The 18374-nt window shown below is 37.4% G+C and overlaps 2 protein-coding genes across 4 annotated transcripts in view; both read right to left on the bottom strand.

Moving 5' to 3' along the window:
- Window positions 1-18374, bottom strand: part of LOC134266003 (QRFP-like peptide receptor) — a 179760-nt gene that overhangs the window by 109658 nt on the left and 51728 nt on the right. The window lies entirely within an intron of this gene.
- LOC134266023 (substance-P receptor-like) overlaps window positions 14812-18374 on the bottom strand; it is a 62033-nt gene continuing 58470 nt past the window's right edge. For 2 of the 3 annotated variants that reach the window (XM_062748255.1, XM_062748246.1), the window contains exons 4-6: window positions 16682-16783; window positions 16026-16134; window positions 14812-15071 (exon numbers count right to left, since the gene is read on the bottom strand). In XM_062748255.1, coding sequence (XP_062604239.1) covers window positions 14974-15071; window positions 16026-16134; window positions 16682-16783 — 309 coding nt within the window. In that variant the 3' untranslated portion in view covers window positions 14812-14973. The other variant, XM_062748262.1, reaches the window with a different exon arrangement.

Here is an 18374-nt window from a genome sequence, read left to right on the forward strand (position 1 = left end):
TTTTCCTTTACTTCCCGATCATGACAAGGAGCATGCGGCGCGTGTTCCCGTTCAGCAGGGGATGCTCACTTCTCCATGGCACCTGATCCCACTTTTCGGAGGTCCGTGTTTGCTCTGCTCCTATTTCGTATGGTTTAATGCACCATAATATTGAATACTGTTCGTTATCTCCATGTCCTTCATTGAAATCAGACCAAAACTGTAGGAGGAGTAGCAATTTAAAAGTATTTCAGAGAAATCTCTATATTTAGTAACAACGGCAACACCGTTCATCGAAATCAAAAACCGATACACAGAATTATATTATCTTAGTGTAGTCTACTTGTGTGCCACGTTACATTGAAATCAGACCAAAACTGTAGGAGGAGAAACATTTTAAAAGTATTTCACAGAACTTTCTATAGTAAACACGGCAACACCGTTCATCGAAATCAAAACCGATACGCAGACTATAATATGTATCTTAGTGTAGTCTACTTGTGTGCCAAGTTATATTGAAATCAGGCCAAGACTGTAGGAGGAGTAGCATTTTAAATGTATTTCACAGAAATCTTTATTTTTAGCAACCACGGCAAAACAGTTCATTGAAATCAAAAATCGATAAATGGAAGTATGTATCTTAGTGTAGTCTACTTGTGTGCCAAGTTATATTGAAATCAGACCAAAACTGTAGGAGGAGTAGCATTTTGAAAAATTGCTTACAGCCAGACGGACGGACGACGGACGCATAACTATGGCATAAGCTCTTCTGGTCTCTGACCAGTAGAGCTAAAATGGTCTCCTTGTACATGTGTTAATATTGTAAGCTATAGTTTGTTATAATTATAGACCATTGGTCTATGATGACACTGCTGTTCCAGATTAGATCAGTAAGACATGTTAAATTTAACTTATTTGATTCATTTGTGTTATACGCGAAGTCGGCATATAATATTCAGTCATGTTTTGGAAGAAATTATTATTTAAATCTGGTTGGAAAATATTTACATGATGATTTCAATTCAGGATACGAGATATTGATGTTTTACATGTACATGTATATGGAAATAACAAAGAGTATTAAAGATAAAAGTTCATTAAACAATGCACATTTTGAAGAGTAAACACGGAACTCTTAAACACAAGAAAAGGAACAGGTGCCTTATAGGAGTAAGCATCCCCTGCCGACCGGTCACACCCGCATTGTGCACCTTGTGGGACCTTGTCATGATCGGGAAATAACGGAAAACTGTCGACTATGTAGTGTTTAAAAAATGGCCAAACAATATGAAAAACATATGACCCATCGGGATAAAAAAAAATGCGACAAAATGGGGTTCTAAGATTGTATGCTCATTGAAATTAATTTTTAACACAAATTTATTATAAAGAGTAAATAATGATTTATTCCCGCACAAGTTGACCTTTTACATTTATTTAAACACATTAGTATTTAGAAGTATGAAAATAATATTTAAGCATTTTATACTTTTTTGATTTTATTTTATTTTTAGGTCACCTGAGTAACTCAGGTGACCTATTGCTATCCGTTTTCGTCCGTCGTCGTGTGTCGTGCGTCGTGTGTTAACATTTGAACATTTTCAGCTTCTTCTCTGAAACCACTAAACCAATTTCAACCAAATTTGGTATACAGCATCTATGGGTGAAGGGGAACAAAAATTGTGAATTTCATGGTCCCCACCCCCCTGGGGCCTGAGGGGTGGGGCCAAAACCACTAAAATTATTGCAATCTTTAAAAATCTTCTTCTTTACTCCTGGACATCAAGCAGGCAAACAGTTAGCATTAATGTAATGAGCATTGAGTCCTCTACCAAAATTGTGAAATTCATGGCCCCAGGGTCAGGGGTTCTAGTGCTAGGGCGGGGCTCTATAGATTATATAGTGAAAATGCATTATTTCTTCGAAAATCTTCTTCTCTGCTTCTGGGTATTAAATAATTAAACTAACTAAGTACATAGTTATGATGAGCAAGAGTGCCTCTTCCAGATTTGTGAATTTTATGGCCCCAGGGTCAGGGGTTCTGGTGTTAGGGCGGGGCTCTATAGATTATATAGTGAAAATGCATTTATTCTTTGAAAATCTTCTTCTCTGCTTCTGAGTATTAAATAAACTAACTTAGTACATAGTTATGATGAGCAAGAGTGCCTCTTCCAGATTTGTGAATTTTATGGCCCCAGGGTCACGGATTCTGGTGTTAGGGCGGGGCTCTATAGATTATATAGTGAAAATGCATTTATTCTTTGAAAATCTTCTTCTCTGCTTCTGAGTATTAAATAAACTAACTTAGTACATAGTTATGATGAGCAAGAGTGCCTCTTCCAGATTTGTGAATTTTATGGCCCCAGGGTCACGGATTCTGGTGTTAGGGCGGGGCTCTAAAGATTATATAGTGAAAATGCATTTATTCTTTGAAAATCTTCTTCTCTGCTTCTGGGTATTAAATAAACAAACTAAGTACATAGTTATGATGAGAAAGAGTGCCTCTTCCAGATTTGTGAATTTTTTGGCCCCAGGGTCAGGGGTTCTGGTGTTAGGGCGGGGCTCTATAGATTATATAGTGAAAATGCATTTATTCTTTGAAAATCTTCTTCTCTGCTTCTGGGTATTAAATAAACAAACTAAGTACATAGTTATGATGAGCAAGAGTGCCTCTGCCAGATTTGTGAATTTTATGGCCCCAGGGTCAGGGGTTCTGGTGTTAGGACGGGGCTCTATAGATTATGTAGTTAAAATGCATTTATTCTTTGAAAATCTTCTTCTCTGCTTCTGGGTATTAAATAAACTAATGTGGTACATAGTTATGATGAGCAAGAGTGCCTCTGCCAGATTTGTGAATTTTATGACCCCAGGGTCAGGGGTTCTGGTGTTAGGGCGGGGCTCTATAGATTATATAGTGAAAATGCATTTATTCTTTGAAAATCTTCTTCTCTGCTTCTGGGTATTAAATAAACTAACTTAGTACATAGTTATGATGAGTAAGAGTGCCTCTTCCAGATTTGTGAATTTTATGGCCCTAGGGTCAGGGGTTCTGGTGTTAGGGCGGGGCTCTATAGATTATACAGTGAAAATGCATTTATTCTTTGAAAATCTTCTTCTCTGCTTCTGGGTATTAAATAAACTAACTTAGTACATAGTTATGATGAGCAAGAGTGCCTCTTCCAGATTTGTGAATTTTATGGCCCCAGGGTCAGGGGTTCTGGTGTTAGGGCGGGGCTCTATAGATTATATAGTGAAAATGCATTTATTCTTTGAAAATCTTCTTCTCTGCTTCTGGGTATTAAATAAACTAACTAAGCACATAGTTATGATGAGCAAGAGTGCCTTTTCCAAAATTGTGAATTTTATGCCAATTATCCAAGTATACATATTTATGATGAAGAAAGGTGCATCTAGCAAAATGGTTATTTTTATGCCCTGAAGGGGGGGGGGGGGTTACATAGTCTGAAAATAAATTAATGCTTTGAAACCTGCTCTTTGGTATTAATCAACCATTTTATGATAAAATTAGAAAATTTTGAAATATGTGGCCCCAGGTTCAGTGGTTCTTTTGGGGTGAGGTGCACAACTGGTTATAAAGTGGAAGAACATTTTCTCTTTGTAACTCTGATCTACCTCTAGGTATTGAGTAAGTAGAGTATTTTTAATTATGATAAGCAATGGTGCCTCTTTCAAAATTGTGAATTTCATGGCCTCTGGTTTAAAACACGAACCAAATTTAATTGTTTGAAAGTTGTTACACAATACTCAGGTGACCTATAAGGCCCGTGGGCCTCTTGTTGTTAAGGCACTTTGTCCAGAATGAAGTCAGTTGCCTATTGTTTCTTATTCTTATGTAAGCGGTATGGTCCCGAAGACCCTTTCTCTGTAATACCGAAGGGTGCGTTATTTTCATTTTTTCAGGATACCTTGTTTCAGCTTATTTTAGCTTTTTCATTAATTTTACGTTGTTGACTATGTTATTACATGTATGTTGATCACCCATTGCGGCACTGCACTACCACCAGAGGATCGTAATTTGAACAAAATTGAATCTACAACATGAGGATGCTTCCTTATAAATATAAATAATCATGGCATTCCCTTTCTTTAGGCGATTTTTATAATGAAATACATGGAGATAACGAACATTATTATATATAACTAATGTGTATCACTCAATCTTACTGCTGATTTTATGCAATCACGTGACGTCGTGATCCAACTTTCCGGATCACCACACTGTGGTTCACCACTCTCTGAAACTGATGACGTAGTACGCAGAAACATGACGTTATTTTTCTTGTGCGTGAAAAAATCCCTTGTTATTGTGCTTTGTTTTATGGATTAAAATGTTATACAATTGATCTCTAAAGTTTTCCTTTGCTATATTTTGCTATTTATGAGGGGGTATATAATAAATTTATCATTATAAAACTTGATCTGATACGACCCTTCGGATAAAGTTATAATAATATGTATGTATCCAAGCCCACAAGTCCAATAAACAATACAAATAGGAGCAAGCAAACAGGAACCTGCAAAACATCAGAGATCGGATAAGGTGCCATAGGTGAGTGAGCATACCCTATCATCCGGTCACAGCAGCTGTTTGCTCCTTGCCATGATCGAGAAATAACGGAAAAACCCGTCATTAATTCAGTGTGTAAATATATAAGCGGTTTTCTTGTGTAAAACTTTGATCCCCAATTGTGGCTCCAACCTAAACCTGGGGGTCTTCATTTGAACAAAAATCTCAGCTACATGGAGAAGGTATCTTATAAGATTTAACTTCTTTGGCCAAATGATTCATGAGAAGAACATTTTTAATGAAATATATGGAGATAACGAACAGTACTCTTCAAGATAAAAAAAAAAACCCATTAAACAATACAAAATAGGAGCAGAGCAAACACGGACCTCCAAAACCTCAGAGGTTGGATCAGGTGCCATGGAGGAGTGTGCATACCCTGCCGACCGGTCACACCCGCCGTGTGCTCATGATCAGGTAATAACGGAAAAATCCGTCGTCAATTCATTTATAAATCCCTTGAAAAAGAGCTTGGTCCTTCATTTGAATAAACTTGTATCCTTTCTACCCAGGGATGCTTTGTGGCAAGTCTGGTTAAAATTGACCTGGTTCTTGGTAAGAAGTTGAAAATGTGAAAAGTTCGCAAATAGGCGGACAGACGGACTAAGGACAAAATGTGATCAGAAAAGTTCACATGAGCTATCAGCTCAGATTTTCTTTATTTATTCCAGTCTGTAGATTATGTACACTGCATCCTTGGGTGGTGTAGAATGAAAATGATTTTGAACATATTGTAAAGTATAATCAATAAAATATGTTCAAATCAATGATTCTGGTGGTAGGGTTAAACGTTCGGTCATAAAAATTAAGGTTGCTGATGAAAAGACAGTCCAGTTATTCATGCAATCGAGCGTTGTGGCCCATGAGCATCTTCTTACGTTATTGTACCATGAAAGTCTTTTTCAAGTAAAATATCCAAGTATGATACAGATATGTGATATTCTTAATTTCTTTTATTTCCAATTTAAAGGGATAAATCGAATCAAGTGAGAATGAAATGTAAACAGAATGAATATAAATTGTCAGGCGACTATGATGATACGATCATAAGCTGAATTATGTAGAATCAAATCAAGTTCCAATATACATTTTAAATTCATTTTCGGAAATTTTCATAATCAAAAGTGACTGCTGGTGATACAAAATGCACTTTAATAGGTCTTGATCTTACTCATGTTTTTTCCTCAACTACTTTTGTATAGTTATGCAATATTTCTTCATTACAATTTTACTTATTTTTCTGAGAATTTTAAGAAGTTTCATTACTCATATACAATTTTCATGTTCGTAATTACTGTTTTCATTCTAAAATGAAAATCATCAATCTCTCTATGAACGGTTTTTGGTGAATATTTATATTATCCTTTTTTTCGTCAGGGTCTTGATCTATAATTTTTCCAATAAGTTTAATACTCCCGTACACTTTACTTGTCATCACTGCTGTAAACCCTTTCAGGTTTGACACTTTGTTGTTTCCTCTTCTTGGCTTTTTCTCAGAAACATCTCAAGAGGTGCTTCAACCTGCCGTAACTCAGAGACCTTTTCACATTGCTTTAAGATTTCACATTTCCAAGTAGAATTCTCTCTGTTCTATGAATAAGTCGAAACTTCAAGATACGTGTAATATCACTGAAAGCATTCAAAACGGTTGCCTTGCAGCTCCAGCTCGAAATTGAATCTATTAATGATAATGAATTAAAAGGAACTTAACTGTTCATACAGTGTATCTATAGAACTTACTTTGATAGAACACATAAAAAATAAGAGGCCCATGGGCCTTACAGGTCACCTGAGCATTATGCAACAACTTTCCAGTGATTGAATTTGATTCATGTTTTAAGCCAGATGCTATGCTATTCACAATTTTGATTGATTGATTGATTGTATATTGCTTAACGTCCCTCTCGAGAATTTTTCACTCGTATGGAGACGTCACCGTATGCCGGTGAAGGGCTTCAAATTTTGACCTTTACTCGGCACTCAGGGCCATTGAGCAGTGAGGGATCTTTATCGTGCCAACGCCTGCCGCTGACACGGGGCCTCCGTTTTTAAGGTCTCATCCGAAGGACCCGCAACTTTCACTTCAAAGTGCCGAGCGCATGGCGAAGGAACAGTTGCTACCCATTTTAACGACTAGGTCAGTCGCGGCCGAGATACGAACTCACGACCTCCCGATCACGGAGCGAGCGCTCTACCGACTGAACGGTTCATAATTTTGAAAGAGGCACCATTGATCATCATAACAATACAATTAGCAGTTGCTTAGTTTGTTTACTTAATACCCATAGGCAGGGTAGGGGAACAAAAAATGCATTTCAAGTAATCAGTAATATTCAGCAATAATCAGTAATGCCCCTATCGCACATGAACCCCTGACCCTTAAGCCTAGATACACACATTGCACAATTTTTGAAAAGGCACCCTTGCTTTTCAAAAATATTTGATTAATACCAAGGAGCAGATTTCAAACAATTCATCCAGTTTCAATATATAAGTACAGCCCCCCCCCCCTATGGTACCCCTGACCCTGGGGCCTTGAAATTCACAATTCTGGAAGATTAGCGCCCTTGCTCATCATAACTATATAGGTAGTTTATCTGCTTAATACTCAGGAGCAGAGAAGAATACTTTCAAAGATTTAATGTATTTTCACTATATAATCAATAGAGCCCCGCCCTATCACTAGAATCCCAGACCCTAGGGCCATAAAATCAAAATTTTGGAAGAGGTATTCTTGCTCATCATAACTATGTAATTAATTTATTTCATTCCTAGGAGCAGAAAAGAATTTTTTTTTCAAAGAATCCATGTAGTTTCACTATATAATCAATAGACCCAACCCTAACACCAGAACTCCTGACCCTGGGGCCATAAAATTCACAATTTTGGTAGAGGCACTCTTGCGCATCATAACTATGCACTTAGTTAGTTTACTTAATACCCAGGAGCAGAGAAGAGGATTTTCAAAGAATTCATGTATTTTCACTATATAATCTATAGAGCCCCGCCCTTACACCAGAACCCCTGACCCTGGGGCCATAAAATTCACAATTTTGGTAGAGGCACTCTTGTGCATCATAACTATGCACTTAGTTAGTTTATTTAATACCCAGGAGCAGAGAAGAAGATTTTCAAAGAATTCATGTATTTTCACTATATAATCTATAGAGCCCCGCCCTAACACCAGAACCCCTGACCCTGGGGCCTGTTAGGTATTTTAGTATTACCCTGTACATGTGCACAAGTAGTGCTTACGTCATTGATTATTGAGTTTCAACAATAAACTTGTTAACATGGTGTCAGAAGCTGGCGTATTCGAAGCCACATTTTTCCACTGATAGAGGCTGGCCATCACCACTCGAGTGAATATTCCGTCGACCGAGCTTCATATCTACCAAGGACTTTTGCGGTAACTGTATATTTACCCAATAACATTGCATTTTCAATCCGAAGTGTATCACGCTGTGGAGCACATGTTCAATCTATGGCGGCCATTTGCGATCAGATTTTCTGGATTCGTGTATTGTGATACCTCTAATGTTTACGATCACTTTAGGGACTGTGCATCTATAGAGTATATCGATACTATCTGTCCTATATATTTGTGACTGTGTAAGTTGATGCAACTTTTAAATTCGTGGGGAACGACCGTCTCTGTGAAAAAGCTACGGTGTGCAGTTCGTGACATCAAAGAACATGGCTGTACGATAAGTGCACTTGAGAAACATTTCACACCGAAAACTAATGCTATCTATGAAAGATATTCAATACCAGTGACCAAATGCCAAATGAGTCACTACATGACTATATCTGTAGACTGAGAGAACTCAGCAAGTCATGTGAATTCGGCAACATGACGGATGATATGATCCGAGACCGTTTAGTGTTAGGAACAAAAGACACAGCTGCCAGAGCCAGAATGCTGAGAGAAGCTGACCTAACTCTTGACAAAGCCATCAATATGTGCATAACTAGTGAAAGAACTTCATCACAGCTGCAAAAGCTACAACAGAGTACTACAGGTACTAACAGTTCAGAACAAGCTGAAGTCAAATATGTAAGTCTTAAAGGAGACCGATCATATCGACCTAAAGGAAAACAGCCACTAAAGGGAGGAAAACAACAGAAAACAGTTCACCCTAAGAATAGCTCAACTGTGCAAGTACTGTGGCGGCACTCACCCTAAAAATAAGAACAAATGCCCAGCATTTGGACAAACATGCAGAAAGTGTAAGAAGAAAAATCACTTCCAGAAGATGTGCAGACAGACTACAGTTAACATCATACAAGATGAAGCATTTAGTGACACTGATTCTTTGTACACGGTTAACTCGTCATCTGGAAAACAGTGGTTCGTTAGGATTCGCATGAGTGCTGATCAAGATAGTGCTGATGTAATTTGTCAAATGGACAGTGGCTCAACCTGCAATGTAATCAGTTTTCTGCAGTATGCCCGCATTTTACAATCAGGAGACCCACCACTGAAACCTACACAGAGGACACTGAAGCTGTATGGTGGAGAAGCGAAACTCGTTCCTCGTGGTATAGCTATAGAACTTGACCCTACAGTGAAACCGGTACAGAGACAGCCCAGAAGAGTACCACAGGCTCTTAAGGGAGAAATTAAGGACAAAATTGACTCTTTAGTGAAAAGAGGTGTTCTTGAAAAAGTGACTTCACCCACAGATTGGATTAGCAACATGGTAGCTGTAAAGAAGCCTGGCAAATTGAGACTGTGTATAGACCCAAAGGACTTAAACTCTGCCATCAAGAGGCCACACTACCAGATGCCAACTGTGGAAGATATCTTACCCAAAATCGCAAATGCCCAAGTGTTTACTGTTATGGACGCAAAAGAAGGCTTTTGGCATGTGAAGCTTAATAAGGAATCAAGTCTACTTACCACATTTTGGACTCCTTTCGGACGATACCGTTGGACACGCTTACCGTTTGGACTCTCGTCGGCACCCGAGGAGTTCCAACGAAAGCAGCATGAGGTATTAGAAGGCGTTAAACAGACAGAAGTCATTATGGATGATATCCTGGTGTATGGATCTGGTGAAACTATGGAAGACGCAATCAAGGATCACGACCTCAATCTTCGAGCACTTCTCAACAGAGCACGACAAGTCGGTTTGAAACTCAACAAGGAGAAGTTGAAGCTTATACTTACTTCAGTGAAGTACATGGGTCAGATACTCACCTCGGAAGGAATGCGTCCAGATCCGGAAAAGGTGAAAGCGGTAGTCGAGATGCCAAGACCTACTAATGTTAAGGATGTTCAGAGACTCGTCGGACTTGTGACTTACCTTTCCAAGTACTTACCACACTTGTCAGAAACGTGTGAACCTCTCAGGCGACTTACCGTCAAAGATACACTATGGCATTGGGAGTCTCAGCAAGAGGATGCTTTCAAGGCAGTGAAGCAGTTAGTCAGCACAGAGCCAGTTCTAAAGTACTATGACATTAATGAAGAAGTGACTATTCAGTGTGATGCTTCAGAAGTTGGGTTAGGCGCAACTTTGATGCAACTTGGTCAACCAGTAGCCTACGCATCTAGGGCTCTATCGCAGACTGAGCAACGTTATGCTCAAATAGAGAAGGAGTGCTTGGCAATAGTCTTTGCATGTGAACATTTTGATCAGTACATTTACGAAAGAGACTGTGTCACAGTTCAGTCCGACCATAAGCCACTCGAGAGTATTTTCAAGAAATCCGTATTAGCAGCTCCGAAACGTTTACAAAGAATGTTGCTTCATCTACAGAAGTACAATTTGAAAGTTACGTACACAAAGGGCAGTGAACTGTTTATTGCAGACACCCTTTCTAGAGCATTTCTGATGGACAAGGAGTACATATTCAGCACATTTGCACAGGAAATCTCGCAAATTGACCAAACTGAATGGATACCAAAAATTAGTGCATCAAGATGTCAACAGAGTAGGGATCTGACGAACCAGGATCCAGTTCTACAGACACTCAAGACTGTCATTCTTACCGGCTGGAAGGAACATCATGAAGTCCCAGTTGCGGTTAGAGACTACTGGAATATCAGAGATGAGTTGACAGTTCAGGACGGACTGATATTCAAGAGCAACCGAGTCTTGATTCCTGAAGTTCTACGTCCGGAGATGCTCAGCCGAATCCATTCTAGTCACATTGGAATCGAGGCATGTTTGAGGAAGGCGAGAGATGCTGTATTTTGGCCGAACATGTCATCTGAGCTTCGTGACTTCATATCCAAATGCAGTACCTGCAATGAAAAGCAAGACAAGCAACCAAAGCAACCCCTTATTACACACAGTGTACCCAAGCGACCATGGGCAAAGCTATGTGTTGATATATTAACCTATCAGAGTCAAGACTATCTAGTGACAGTAGATTACTATAGTGACTTTTTTGAATTGGATATCCTTACAGACACATCAGCAGCGACAGTGATAGATTGTCTAAAGCAGCAGTTCTCTAGACATGGGATACCGGATAGTTATTTTGGACAATGGACCCCAGTTCAAATCTGCAGATTTTCACACCTTCGCTTGTGATTGGGAATTTGAACATTCTACATCATCTCCATATCACCGCCAATCAAATGGCAAGGCAGGATCAGCAGTAAAAATCGCGAAAAGATTAGTGAAGAAGTGTATTTGTAGCAAAACAGACATTTGGAAAGCTTTACTAGATTGGCGCAGCACACCAACAAAGGATATGGACTGCAGCCCCGTACAGAGACTTATGTCTAGGAGGACACGCCACTCGTTACCAACAGCGACAATTCTGTTAGAACCCAAGGTCATCGAGAATACACACGAGAAGATTATGCGCAAGAGGCAGATATCCAAGCAGCAATTTGACAAGCATACCAGGAATCTACCAGAACTACATGTTGGAGAAAACGTACGCATGAAGAAACACCCGAACGATAAAATCTGGAAATTCGGCACATGTACCGAATCCCTTGGAAACCGGTCCTACATTATCAACAGCGATGGGAAGTCGTACCATAGAAACCGAATAGACATCAAACCAACGGCAGAAGCTTACGACGCAAACAGATCCGATTCGTACAAGTCAGATGATGACCCTTTCATTATTGCTGGTGGAAGTCCAAACACTGAGAGTGCGACCATGCCTATGGATCCGAAACCACAGATGCCTTCGAAATCCCCAACAGGGATCAAAACATCTCGCGCCACTAATAGTGCAGTGACCACTCCAAACAAAGCGCGCAGCAATTCACGACCTGTGAAATTACCAGCAAAGTTTAAGGACTATGTCATGACCTAGACTTTTCATTCATGTACATGTAACTCATTCATTTGTGACAGTCATTATGATATGTTTATGATATGTTTTATAATATCCATGCATTTTTGTTTATCAGTACTGAACAATTTGATAGTACATGTATATTCATGGTATTGTGTTCCCTAGTCAACAAGATTTAAACTTTTTGTTTGATATTCTGATCTAATGCATTAAGATGTTTTGAATTATTTAAAGTGATTGTCCATACACAATACTTTTAATTGTCAAGAATGGTAAAAATTTTCCCCATTTATCTATTGTGTAAAAGCTCATTTCACCAAGTACGGTATTAATTTTACAATTGATTTGCAAATTTGGAAAATTGAATGATTTTGTCCATTGACTTTATATAACATACTTTCAATTTAAAGAAAGGGGGATGTTAGGTATTTTAGTATTACCCTGTACATGTGCACAAGTAGTGCTTACGTCATTGATTATTGAGTTTCAACAATAAACTTGTTAACAGGGCCATAAAATTCACAATTTTGGTAGAAGCACTCTTGCTCATCATAACTATGTACTTAGTTAGTTTATTTAATACCCAGGAGCAGAGAAGAAGATTTTCAAAGAATTCATGTATGTTCACTATATAATCTATAGAGCCCCGCCCTAACACCAGAACCCCTGACCCTGGGGCCATAAAATTCTCAATTTTGGTAGAGGCACTCTTGCTCATCATAACTATGTACTTAGTTGGTTTATTTAATACCCAGTAGCAGAGAAGAAGATTTTAAAAGAAATAATGCATTTTCACTAAATACTTATTTAGCCCCGCCCTAGCACTAGAACCCCTGACCCTGGGGCCATGAATTTCACAACTTTGGTAGAGGACTCAATGCTAATTACAATCATACTAACAGTTTGACCGCTTGACGTCCAGGAGTAAAGAAGTAGATTTTCAAAGATTGCACTAATTTTAGTGGTTTTTGCCCCACCCCCAGGCCCCAGGGTTGCAGGGACCATAAAATTCACAATTTTTGTTCCCCTTCACCCATAGATGCTTTGTGTCAAATTTGGTTGAAATTGGTTCAGTGGTTGCAGAGAAGAAGATGAAAATGTTCAAATGTTAACACACGACGCACAACACACGACGCACGACGACGGACGAAAACAGATAGCAATAGGTCACCTGAGTTTACTCAGGTGACCTAAAAACTGAAAAATCTCCCTAATCATCAACTCTATGTTTTATACAAGTTTTAGAGATAATGAAAAACAGACAAGAGGATCGTGGCTCTCAATAATTTTGGCAAAGCTGTTCATCAGATTATCCGTGTAATACCTACCGTAATACCTACTGTAATACCGGCCGTACCCCGGGGGTCATGATTTGAACAATTTAGAATTTACACCATCCCACGATGCTTGCACATAAGTTTAAGCTTTTCTGGGCCAGTAGATCTTGAAAAGATTCCATAACGACATCACCCTGTTTTTTGGTGGTGGTGGTGGTGGGGTGTTTTTCTTGATTATCTGCCTTTGTAAGGGGACTTGGTCCTTCGTTTTAACAATTTAAACTCTCCTAAACTCAGGGATACTTTGTACGAAGATTGGGTAAATAAAAAGTGCTAAAAATTTTAAACATCTGTAATGTTGCTGAGAAAACTGACGAAACTTTGTTATGTATGGTACAGTTTGATGCACGAATTAAGAGGAAGTTATCATCGGATTTGTACAAAAAAATCACCATATGGCATGCCTTAGCAAAACTGAGTGTTCTAAACTGTCAAGCATTTTTGATGAGTAGGCCTAGTTGAGAAAACTGCGACGCAAAATTTGTTTGGACGGCTACAGACATAAACAGACACACACAAGGGTAAATTATAATTGTTAAAACTTCTGAACAAAAGATGATATACTTATCCGGTATGAATCTTGTTTGATATTTGACGCACTTTTAATTTTTTTTCAATGGTGCGTTTATTTATGTTCTTATTTCAACGCATTTAATATGTTTTCAAAGTGCGTTGCCACAAGGCTTACTTAATGTTAACATTGAAATGTTCAAGTAGCACAAATTACCATGAATCGTTATTTTCGAAACAATGTTTTACTTCTCGTGTTTATCTACAAAACGGGTAAAGGTTAAATAAAACATATCTTTAAATCGTTGAATCTTCTTAATATCCCAAAAATTATAGATGTAGAACAATAACTTATAGTATCGGAAAACTTATCATGGTACAATGCTAAATAGTTGATCAGATAAATGAATCATATTATCTATATGCGGTATGTTATTGATTGTATGTTGTTTAACGCCCCTCTCGGGAATTTTTCACTCATATGGAGACGCCAACACTTGCCGGTGGAGAACTACAAATTATGCCCTATACTCGGCACTCAGTCCTCATATAATTATTACATGTATTATATTTATTACGCAGATTTTAGAAAAGTCAATCAAAATATTTGCTCCTTATTGACAGGAAAGCCTGTGAATTTTATAACTCATTCTATCTGCGACCCCGAGTGACTTAGTTATTCGCCGGAGAGCAAGTATTCAAGTATAATCGCTAGTAAAGACACAAGTAATGAAGCATTTCTAAAATAAATTATTTTAAAATGGGGTTTTCTGAATAGATAGTGACTTCGTTTGGGAAAACGATACCTCGCTTAGTATATAACGCCTTTATATCTCAGTGATATGCCTCTTGAAAGGCAAAATAGGGCCTAATCGCATTACACCTTTCCTCACATTATTGAATCATTTCACTTTGCGTCATTATGCATTTTATACCCCTCTTCCCTAATTTATCCAAGTATGGTTTCGAAGCGTATAATACCCAGAAGTTGACTAATATTCATAAGTATTATGAATATTAATTATGAGTATTATAATTATTTGGTATCTAAGTTTAGGATTAACTTCGTCCTGGGGAGGAAAAACTTATTTACCAATGGAATCAGAGTCTGTTTGATGAACTGAAAGATGAAAATGTTTTTTTTTATTTCTTGGGAAAAAAATACAATGTTAAAGACAAGTACATATGCACAGAAGAAACAAACATACATTTCTTGAACAAAGTATGCACAGAATTCTTAAAATTTGCGATAATCTAAAATCAACGCTCCGTAAGTCAGTGGTCCTCAATTTAAACGGCAGTGTACATTGTTTCCGTGTAGGTCCCGTACACATGCGCTAGGCGTCTTCCTGGATCACCGGTTATGCGTCGCCAAATGTTCAGTAGACCTGTATCACCAAAAAAAATCACACCATTACTTTCTAAGAACATTCTTAATACATTTTCAAAATCGATAGGATTATTTTAAGTGTAACTTAGATGTTTAGCCACATGCATAGCATATTTTAGGTTTTTTGTATGCGCTGATGAATAAAGCTATTATAGTCACACAGACAATGCAACAGTGTTGCAATCCTAAATCACTACCTACCAACAGAGTTCCACCCTATGTTTTCAAGATCAATCGATGATGAGAACAAAATCCTCGCCGAAAATATATATATATACTCGTAGATGAGACCTTGCTGATGACAGAAAGCATTTGTTTGCTGGTAAACGCCACATACAAACATAGATATCTTCTTTGTTGTTGTAGGAAGGGGGAAGGGTTATAAAGTTTGCCTTTAGATTGTCTTATTGACAAATATTTTACCAAATCTACAAATAATTATTGTAATAGTCGAACTTCATTCAGAACCGAGTTTTAGCGACATACTTATAGTTTCACTCTATTACTAGCGTAGAGTTGTGTACTTCTCTCTAGTTTTTCATTAAATAAATGAATTCTTTCCGTAATTCGAGCATTTCCTCTTTGCGATTGTGAGTAAGATGCATCATGGTCATATTGTGTGTGTGACATGCATTAGAAATTAACACCTTTATCTAACCTATCTCTAGGGAAATATATAATTATGACAATGGTCGAAGTCAAAACAGGGACAGGAAAACTAATGCGACATTCTAACAGCTTACTGCGCATGCTTCATCACATACCGTGTGGTTTTGCTACGCTGCGTATCACGATGCTCTATTCTATAATGTTCAAACCCTATATAGAGAAATATACCAAGTATCAAGGACTGCACGTTATAGAATGTCTTTGGCATTACTGCGTAGAAACCATAGATTTTTGTACTCTAAATACTACGGGTTTGAAATACTTTAAATATGAATAAAGCTACCTTGTTTGAAATTTTCATTGAATCCTGCATAAATCAATGGATTCAGGGCACTGTTGGAATAAGCCATTGTGTATGCAGCAAATTCAAACTTGTAGTACCAATCCCCGAGCTGTTAATGAAAAGAAGGACAAAATATTTTTCCTTAGTTATTGTAGAAGTAAACTATTTCAGAGTACTTCTTTAAAAGGAAAATATTCGTAAAATGAATTGAATGACCAATATCTTTATTTTCCTTGCAAATTGAATATGATACTGTTGACGACTTTCTTTAGAAGATGAAGATTTACATTCTGGATTATCAAACAGTAATGGGTTTTTCGCGTAGCTTTTATATCAAGTCCTGCCCAGATCAAGTTTTCTCTACAAGAACAGACATTTGATGTGAGATTTCGCATTATTTCATTACTTTTTCAGCAATTCTGTCAAGCACGTAGTGTCTGGGGGAGGATTTCTAAGGTAAGTTGACAGAAATTTTTCCGTCCCTTTTTAAAAGTATATTATATATTTATATTAACTTTTAGTTCTTGTTGGGATTAGAGGCTGCGGTTTAACAGAAAATTATGTATATTTATTTAACAGATTTAGTTATGAACTGAAAACTGTTTTACTGATTGAAGGTGAAAAATTAACTACTTATGATAAAGTATCTTTCTAACCTTGCTTCTGTTGCCCCTGAGTTCTGTATAAAGTAACATGACCTGACAAGGTAGCCAGCATACACAAAACACGGCCAGGATGGTAATCAACATAATGATAATCTGGAAAAATAAATTACATGCTTGTACATGTTGGTAAGTAAAACAATTCTTAAAGTGTTATTAATGGTCACATTATATCGGTCTCTAATACAATGAAAATTAAATTAACATTGCTATTTGTTCATGCTTTGAAACCAATTAGATTTTATTATTTAACATGAAATCATTATAATTCCGTGTCGTTTCAGGTGCGTGAGATACGATTCTTGAAAAATACGTCAACAAAATATCTGGAAAGGTCTTGTCATTGGTAATGCATACATGAAATATGAGAACGTATCTTTTCTCTTCCAAATGTATTTTTTAAGTAGACCAAACTTCAACATTGGTAGGTCAAATGCATTGACAAATTTGGAAATAATGCACGTTTGAAATATGAATCACCGTTAATGCACGTACAAAGTATGAAAGCCCAGTTTTCTCCTTCAGATATTGGAAACCAATATGTATATGAATGAAAAAAGTAAAGGAAAGGAACAGAGATCGGTCTCAAAACAAAATCAATACATTTAGGTGAACAGGGCTTAAACATGGAGCCCGGAAATTCCAGAGATGAGATCAGGTGCCTAGTAGGAGTAAGCATCCTCTATTGACCGGTTACATCCTCCATGAACTCTGTGTATTGATCTGGTAAACGGAACATCAGTTAAGTATAAAACCAGCATAAAATAAAGGCCTAAAAATATTTGTTTGAAACCAAGTCGGCCAATATCAGGCTATATCTGCTAAAAATGTCATTACACAAAATTTGGACATCAAACGAGGTTGTTTAAATCCCTGTAACATCAACTTCAGTGTAAATAGCCTGTCAAGGTTTAAAAATTGATTGTCTTCAGAGCATGATCTCGAGTAGCGAATACGTTTGGAGACATAAACAACATTTCCCGGTAAAAGCGGAATATTACTACATTTATCAGCCAGGTATGTTTACGATGGGACTTGATATATATACGCTCTGGGATTTTACGGGACATATATAAATTTAAACAATTGTATAATTATATTGGTTTTTGCTACTCATGTAAATATCAGTAGGTTTTACGTATAACTGCATTTAGGATTTAAATGGTTGTTTTTAAATATACAATTTTACAAATGCAGACACGGCTTCGCCTATTTAAATGCTAGTCTGACCTCATGACCCAGACATTCACGGTTACATGTATGTTTTAATTATGACCGCAACGTGAACAGTATCACCATCACAATGTATCAATTTGTAAACAATTGGCACCAGCCGTAGTCTTAATACTGCCTAGAAATTAACACTGGCAGTCACAGTAATATTCTTGTTAATTATTTCCACATCGAAGAATTTCTGTCAGACCCTCTATCAAAAGATCCATTGTTTTTCCAAGGTGTTCAAAATTCTTTTTTTTATTATCGTACATGTAGAATTGATAGGGAGCAATGACTGGTGATTCACTGTACAATTGTAGTCTCAAGTTTGTAACGGAATATAAAAGCGAAAATAAAAATTTGATACAGGATTAAAGTTTTGGAATTGTTTATTTGTTTTGTTATTGTATAATTTATAAATAAAAGTTTAAATATTTCATTTTTTTCAGTCGCAAATCGCAGTGGTAAGAAT

The sequence above is a fragment of the Saccostrea cucullata genome, unplaced genomic scaffold, assembly GCF_032062105.1.
Source record: "Saccostrea cucullata isolate Sc308-1 unplaced genomic scaffold, CSIRO_AGI_Scuc_v1 ctg157, whole genome shotgun sequence".
In the NCBI taxonomy this organism is placed as follows: Eukaryota; Metazoa; Mollusca; class Bivalvia; order Ostreida; family Ostreidae; genus Saccostrea; species Saccostrea cuccullata.